At 40.2% G+C, this 8,453-nt stretch overlaps 1 protein-coding gene across 1 annotated transcript in view; it reads right to left on the reverse strand.

Annotated features, from left to right (window-relative positions):
• Nucleotides 1-4,949, reverse strand: part of LOC124882576 (cholesterol 24-hydroxylase-like) — a 29,362-nt gene extending 24,413 nt beyond the window's left edge. The window contains exons 1-6 of the mRNA XM_047389050.1: nucleotides 4,651-4,949; nucleotides 4,347-4,506; nucleotides 4,189-4,266; nucleotides 3,926-4,007; nucleotides 3,713-3,786; nucleotides 3,499-3,585 (exon numbers count right to left, since the gene is read on the reverse strand). Of these exons, the coding sequence (XP_047245006.1) occupies nucleotides 3,499-3,585; nucleotides 3,713-3,786; nucleotides 3,926-4,007; nucleotides 4,189-4,266; nucleotides 4,347-4,506; nucleotides 4,651-4,663 (494 nt within the window). The 5' untranslated portion in view covers nucleotides 4,664-4,949. The remainder of the gene's footprint in view (nucleotides 1-3,498; nucleotides 3,586-3,712; nucleotides 3,787-3,925; nucleotides 4,008-4,188; nucleotides 4,267-4,346; nucleotides 4,507-4,650) is intronic.
• Between the last annotated feature and the right edge of the window lie 3,504 nt (nucleotides 4,950-8,453).

An 8,453-nucleotide genomic window follows, 5' to 3' on the forward strand; every position in this document is an offset into this window, starting at 1 on the left:
AATAGAAATACAGAGAGAGGGTGCGCGGGTAGAATGACAGCCGGGGACAAGCTGGGACTGGCGAGAAGCTGCGAAAACGGTGCCAAGAATCAGTGGTGACAAAGTGAACGGTACAGGCACAGGACGGAGACAATCTGTGGAGAGGCAATCTGGGGAAGCAATATAGTTGAGGATCGCAGTGGGGATCAAGTCAGCAGAGAAGACGCCACTGAGGGACCGCCCACTGTGAGAAAGGCTGTGAGGACCGCTTAGGATCGAGGCTGCAGAGGAGACACCAGGACACAAACAAAGGACCACATCCCCAGCGGCTAAGACTGTTTATCACCTTGTTGGTGGCACACCTGCCATTTTGGTCAGATTAACCACTGGGATGCGCAGCTCGTTATGCGCTGCTGCGATGGGCATCGGAGCTCTGACGTCATCAGAAAGCTGAGGAAACAAACTTTCCAAATGCAGACTACGAGACTACGGTGAGGAAGCAATCTCTGGATAAATAGAAGCTCGCAGGCGGGTTTTCTTTTCCTCCACATTGTCCATTCCCAGAAAAACTTGAAAGCTGGAAATCTGTCTGATACAAGAAAATCAGAAGATTTATATTCCCCGATCGAAGACCGTTAGACGCAACCCAGGTGCAGGTGAAACCTACAGATGGTTTGTTCCAAGGAGGCGAGTTTCCCTTTGTTTTTCAGTCCACTGCAAAGGTTCCTCATATTTTCCCCGTTTTGGACGGATGAAAAGTTTACAGTTTTTGACTTGATTACGGACGTGTGACATTCTGGTTGCCCACAGTTTTTTCCTTAGACCTACGACCCATCCAAAATCGACGTCAAAGTAATTTCATTCGTTTTATATTAACTTGGATAGGTGTAATTAGAGGTCTGGGCAGGCTGAGGCATAGTTAAGATGAATTGGGATCCCCAGTAGTTAATCCAAGGTATCAACTTGTTGCATGCAATATTGATTGAAGTGTTTTATACTGAACTGTTTTGATTTACTGTTTGAATACTGTGGAAGCGCAACGAGCGGTTGCATTCAAGTTTGGATGGGTTCGTCCTGCTGATTGCCAATCAGCCAGGAGTTAAAGCTGAACTTTGGAAGTCTGGACCTCGTGGCCTGGCCACTCTATTGTTCGCTCCATCATTTTATTACCCTTGGGGTTTTTCCACCGAGCTCCCGCCTCATAATTTTATGACCCTCTGTTTAAAATTTGGGGCTGTCAGCTGCTAGTGGCTAAGGGGCGTGTACCTACCGTTCTACCAGCTGATAGCTGCGGTCAAGAAACACACATGGAGAAAGGCTTCATAGTGTAGTGGTTTTTGATCATCTTTCCAAGTTAATCCAAATTGTTGTATTATTCTCATTTGTCCAAAAACTGCTGGTTTGACCTCCATCTTTCCTCAGCACATATCCTTATTTTTGATTGTTAGTGTACCCCTTTTTGTAGAAGAGTGCATGCCTAATTAGGTGAATGTTGTTGGACCAGAATAGTTTGATTGTAAGAGGGACTATTGGTTTAATAAATGAATAGATAAAGGGACAGTGTTTGTGTTTATTTTGTGTAAGAGTGGATTATCTGTCAAGATAAGGTTAGAATTCTACCATTGGTGAAACAGGTTATAGATAACACAGTGACATTTGGTGTGCTGTTGGTTAATAATCATCAATTATTACTTGATCATTAACTAATTGCAATTATGAAGTGCTCTGAGCCCAATAATCAAACCACCAGAGTGTCTCTCTGATCTTTATCAGTAAGAAATGATTTTTGGTTAGAATTTATTTCTTCTAATTATGATTTTTAATTATAATTTTTGATAAATATTTATAATCAATAATCATAAACCTTACAACCTTTATTACTGTAAAGTCTTTTTAGTATTTCGGCTTGTTTGGGACAATTTTAGAAAAGGAATTTTGTTTTTAATGATATTGACACCCAACTGTAATAAAATGATTGAACTCTTAAAATATTGGTTTATTTTCTCACACTGCTCACCCCGTGTCTCTAACCTGTGCAGAGGAGTTGGGTCCTAGCCCAGTAAGTCTTAGGTGGTGTTGTTAAATCTTAATTATCAGTTAACTTTATTTAGTCCAATTATTTGCATTTTGTTTCTTTCTTTTTTTGATACCACTTGGCCACACATACAAACCGGCACACGGGCCTCTCCCCCTGGATTCTCGCTCACTCTTTCTTGCGTTCATCTCCTACTCAACCTGTAAGCCTCACTCTCCTCCTCATAACATTCCTCCCAGTATATATTCCTCCGCTTATCTTTACTTCTTTCCCTTAGTGGCTCTGCTGACCTGTTTCCCCAGGAAGCTTCTGGATTAAGACAACCTGCACATTCAAATTCAATGTTTCTCCATAAACTCTTTAAAACTTTTCTCTTTTCTTGAGAGCATTCGTGTATGGGTCAGACACTTAAACAATGATGTAAATGAGGTGAATAAGTATTTGCTATTTTGTACATGGTGATGTCAGTAGCCTTGGCCTCAATGGTTATCTACAACACCCCCACCTGTCTGTGAAGAAGTTTGTTTGTGTGCTGCAATCTCCTCTCAAGCTTCAGGTACCAGCGCTTGTCACATTCCAGGTCTGTGCGTAAAAGCAGAGAGAATAATGCATTGATGGCTTGGCAATGAGCTCTAAGTATGCCTGTTTGTTCGGACCATGATCCTGGGACCAAATCTACCTTTCAACAGTCTCTTCTTTATCAGCTGTGCTAACAGCAGGCTTTGCTGGACTGTCCAGTTTGGTTTTCTCCACCTTTTTGGTTGTTTTTCCAAATGAAACCTCTTTATACAATAATGTAATCACAGTAAAATGCTGACAGCTGAGTGTCCACATTAATATCAAATAGATGAGGTACGAAAATGACAAGCATAGTGAGTAAACATAATAAGCACACCAAAATAATGATGAGCATGTAAATAATGTTCAACCATTGTGATGCTGTGTGAAAATTTATTTAATTGTACTTAGTTTTAAAAATCATGATTCACACATTTCTTAATCCAGTCTAAATTCTATCATTGGTTAATATCTCTCCACTGATTACCAGAAGGGCATTTTGTTTTTTGCAACAACCAATCACAGCTTTTAGACAGTGTCACATCTACCAATGGGGTCAACCACACATCCTCTCTAAGATAGGAATCTCTGGCATCTCCTCGCTCAGAGTTGCCCACAGCAGCGACCTGAAACACTCTTAAGCTAAGACTCAATGGCAAGAATTTTTAGACTAAGGTAGGAGCTTTCTGACAGGACTCTAAGAATATTTGAGAATACGAGCCCAGAAGGACAAGGAGGAAGGATTTAGATCTAACCGTATTTATGTGTTAGAATGGCCTGGTGAACGTCCAGACATACTACTCTGAGAGCTAATATCTGTGCTCTTGGGGGCTTCCTTGGTTTGGGGAATCATAAAAAATGCTTACTTTTCTTATACCTTGGGCTGGCCCAACATCAAATAATGAGAAGAGACATAAAAGACTCACAAGCTGCTGAAGGCAGGGTCCATGATCCGACGTTGTTTGTACCACATCTCATGATCCCGAGCTGTTATCAGGCCATTGCCAAAAAACCTGTAAATGCCCGCGGATTAGCATCACTATAATGCTTGCAACTTTTGGTTCACCAACTCAGTGAATAAAAGCACCAAAAACTGGTTCTTTATGATAAATATATATAAGAACAATCTGAAGACACTACCTTTGTCCGAACAGATTAAAGAGTCTTTTATAGACTACTTTATCCTTAGGATACTTTGGGGACATCAAAATTTCCTGAAACAGGAATGAATAAAATAATAAATACTTAAAGATTTCCAGACTTCAGGCTTTATATTTACCTTCCCCTGCAGACACACATTCATTGTGCCTGCACTCTCACACCACTTCTCTTGCAAAACTCTGGTATATTTACCTTTGTTGTCTCTGGACAGGTCACAAACACACTAACGTAATGCAGAAAATTTATCTTGTAAACATGTCCGTATGTCTCAGACCTGCAAATGACATGTTAATATTTATTTTAAAATGTGAATTATAAATCTAGCACAAAGGCAAATAGGAAATTTAATACTAAACTATTAGTTAATTAAACAGATTAGACATTTTTAGTGAAGCACACATTCCCTGGCAAGCTGAGTGCACTAAGTAAGTACTGTGTAAACCTACTGTGGTTACCATTCCAGGAATTTGTCATGCACTACTCCATTTCTTTTCATAATCCTCAAAAGTGTTGGTGAATGGCCAAAGAAGAAGCTGTGGAAAAGAAAAAGGAAACAATGTCAGAACAAATGTTTGCAGAGAACAGTAACAAACACCAACCCAGCTTGGCTTACCTGTCCCTCGGTGGCCCTGGTATGTGGTCATATTTCATGTGAATGTACTTGAGGTACAAGCAGTAACCCAGGAAGGCAACGAAAAGTAGACAAGACAGCAGGAAGAGGGCTTTACCAAGCAAACCCAGCAGTAGGTGTAAAACAGCCATTTTAGTCAACACTGTCAAGGAGATATGAGAACATGTTTACAGTGAGAAATAGATCCAATCCAGGTCCCTCCCCCTTAACTCTGACACAGAAATAGTGCAATCAAAGTTCATGTTGCATTTGAGGTGAGTTAGATGGTGCTGTGCAGTGGCGTTACCTGGACTGGGCATTCCCGGCTCTAGCCCCGAATGATTCTCATCAAGCCCCAGATCTGTTTTTCACCAGAGAAAGAAGAAATCTCCATGAACTGAGCCGCCCTATGATATTAAACAAGAAGGAAGTTTTATCATTTCCCGGCTTCGCTGAATGCAACACAGGCACGACATTACGATCAATCAGAGAGGAGTTGTACGGAAGTGGGGGTCGTCCTCGTTTTATTGGCTGACAGGATTTCTGTTTTCCAGAAATCAGGCGATTTTCTGGAAGACAGAAGGGTGAGAATTCTTCAGTCGTGGTGGCCGGTGTTGTGCGAAATTCTGTTCCCCTGAAATATTCTGTTCCCCCTGTGTCGGGAGCGCGCACTGCAGCCAGAGAGGCGGATCCGACCGTCTTCACAGCTTTTTTGATCGATTTGTCGTTAAAACGAGGAAACGTATTCATGTCAATGTTGTCACTTCATTTTTAATCAACAGCTCCTAGAAAAAATTAATAAATACAAATTGAACCTGGTCTTGTGAGGTTGTTTTTGCACAGTTTCGTGTTGTTTCGCCGAAAGAATCCACGTCTTTTCCAACTTGTGTCATGTTCACTTTAACTTGACGGTCATCAGTCAGCCACCAAACACTATTTTCCAACACATAGTGTTTATTTCTACTTTTTTATTACTGATATAAAACAATGGATGCTCACTCTGTTGGCTTCCTGAATAGATGAGAGTGTAGCTTATTTTTCTGGTAAATCGCGTTTTAACGTAAAATATGACCAAATACTGGATTTATAAAAGACATTTTACTGTTTTGATAATGGTACTGTCTGATGTTTTTTTGTTTAAAATAATCCGCTCTAGTATTATTTAAGTATTTTACATATTCCTATATTAAACATATTGTCCCTGTCATGTATGAGAACATATTTCCTCTCTTTTAAAAAGAGGGGAAAATATTTATAGGAACATCATAGGGGAACACTATTCCAGCCTGACTCTCACACCTCGTAATGTTTTGTTGCCCCATGGGACAGGGATTAACCAATCACCATATATTTTGGGTGGGTCATTCCTCACATCATACACAACTATTCTTGTGAATGTGGAAACATTTACTCTTTATTTGCCAGAATTACAGGGGGGAACAGAATATTTCAGACAGCTGAAATAATCAGTTCCCCCTCTATAACATGGGAACACATTTTTTTTTCAACAAGTCCTTCACTGTGTTTATTCCTCTCATCATGGACAACAAGTCCTGTGAATTTGGAAACATTTGCTCTTTATTTGCCAGAGTTACTTTGGAGGAAAGGTTCAGTTATATTGTTTTTAAATTTCAAAGTTGTTACATTATTTTGCTAATCTTTGGTCTTTTAATACATTTGCAGTCTATTAATGCATTTATTGCTATACAGGTCCTTCTCAAAATATTAGCATATTGTGATAAAGTTAATTATTTTCTATAATGTCATGATGAAAATTTAACATTCATATATTTTAGATTCATTGCACACTAACTGAAATATTTCAGGTCTTTTATTGTCTTAATACGGATGATTTTGGCATACAGCTCATGAAAACCCAAAATTTCTATCTCACAAAATTAGCATATCATTAAAAGGGTCTCTAAACGAGCTATGAACCTAATCATCTGAATCAACGAGTTAACTCTAAACACCTGCAAAAGATTCCTGAGGCCTTTAAAACTCCCAGCCTGGTTCATCACTCAAAACCCCAATCATGGGTAAGACTGCCGACCTGACTGCTGTCCAGAAGGCCACTATAGACACCCTCAAGCAAGAGGGTAAGACACAGAAAGAAATTTCTGAACGAATAGGCTGTTCCCAGAGTGCTGTATCAAGGCACCTCAGTGGGAAGTCTGTGGGAAGGAAAAAGTGTGTCAGAAAACGCTGCACAACGAGAAGAGGTGACCGGACCCTGAGGAAGATTGTGGAGAAGGGCTGATTCCAGACCTTGGGGGACCTGCGGAAGCAGTGGACTGAGTCTGGAGTAGAAACATCCAGAGCCACCGTGCACAGGGGTGTGCAGGAAATGGGCTACAGGTGCCGCATTCCCCAGGTCAAGCCACTTTTGAACCAGAAACAGCGGCAGAAGCGCCTGACCTGGGCTACAGAGAAGCAGCACTGGACTGTTGCTCAGTGGTCCAAAGTACTTTTTTCGTATGAAAGCAAATTCTGCATGTCATTCGGAAATCAAGGTGCCAGAGTCTGGAGGAAGACTGGGGAGAAGGAAATGCCAAAATGCCGGAAGTCCAGTGTCAAGTACCCACAGTCAGTGATGGTCTGGGGTGCCGTGTCAGTTGCTGGGGTTGGTCCACTGTGTTTTATCAAGGGCAGGGTCAATGCAGCTAGCTATCAGGAGATTTTGGAGCACTTCATGCTTCCATCTGCTGAAAAGCTTTATGGAGATGAAGATTTCATTTTTCAGCACGACCTGGCACCTGCTCACAGTGCCAAAACCACTGGTAAATGGTTTACTGACCATGGTATCACTGTGCTCAATTGGCCTGCCAACTCTCCTGACCTGAACCCCATAGAGAATCTGTGGGATATTGTGAAGAGAACGTTGAGAGACTCAAGACCCAACACTCCGGATGAGCTAAAGGCCGCTATTGAAGCATCCTGGGCCTCCATAAGACCTCAGCAGTGCCACAGGCTGATTGCCTCCATGCCACGCCACATTGAAGCAGTCATTTCTGCAAAAGGATTCCCGACCAAGTATTGAGTGCCTAACTGTACATGATTATTTGAAGGTTGACGTTTTTTGTATTAAAAACACTTTTCTTTTATTGGTCGGATGAAATATGCTAATTTTGTGAGACAGGAATTTTGGGTTTTCATGAGCTGTATGCCAAAATCATCCGTATTAAGACAATAAAAGACCTGAAATATTTCAGTTAGTGTGCAATGAATCTAAAATATATGAATGTTAAATTTTCATCGTGACATTATGGAAAATAATGAACTTTATCACAATATGCTAATATTTTGATAAGGACCTGTAATTGTGAAGGATTACAACATCCAGAATACAGGTCAGGCTGCTTTTATTGATTCATTTGCAATGACAGCAATGTGGCAGGGAAAAAGTCCAAGATTAAAGGTAGATCTCATGCATTCTACTATGTGTTTATGTGTGAGTTTTCCATGTGGTAATACTAGTTTTGAATCAATGATAAGATAATATGTTATTGGTTGTGATATTTATTCTTGAATATATATTACCAGGTTTTGCTGTAGCACTTAGAGCAAATTCTAATCTTGGTACATTGTTTGTATTACTAAACATACATTTTTGGTTGGTGACATCAAAACATGTTTACTGCTTTTTAATAGCACAGATGAACCCAATGGATTATGAAGTAATTCTGGGAATTAATAATCATCACAACCACTGGACATTAGTGGTAAGAATTTGTTTTTATATTTTAAAAATATCTTATATAATAGTTATGTCATAAGCAAAAACCACATGAAGACGGTTGATTGCACACTTATTAGATGATCTACCCACAAGACAAAAGATCTTTGTTCTTGGATCCACTGGGGGAGTCAAAGCAAGACATCCAGAAATGTTTGCAAAGCTCAAGGTATGGGTAGATATGAAACGTTAACTTAAGCATTAAATTCAGATGACGGTTCTTCTTATTAATATACCTATATTAACAGGGCATTTATGAGGAAGAAGGGATTCAGTGTGTCAAGGTGGACATGTGATACTGTCAAACATCCCAAACAACAGGACAGTACATCTTGTGGAGTATTTGCATTGAAGATCCATACAAATTTTCACAC

The sequence above is a fragment of the Girardinichthys multiradiatus genome, chromosome 15 (genome assembly GCF_021462225.1).
Source record: "Girardinichthys multiradiatus isolate DD_20200921_A chromosome 15, DD_fGirMul_XY1, whole genome shotgun sequence".
Classification (NCBI taxonomy): domain Eukaryota; kingdom Metazoa; phylum Chordata; class Actinopteri; order Cyprinodontiformes; family Goodeidae; genus Girardinichthys; species Girardinichthys multiradiatus.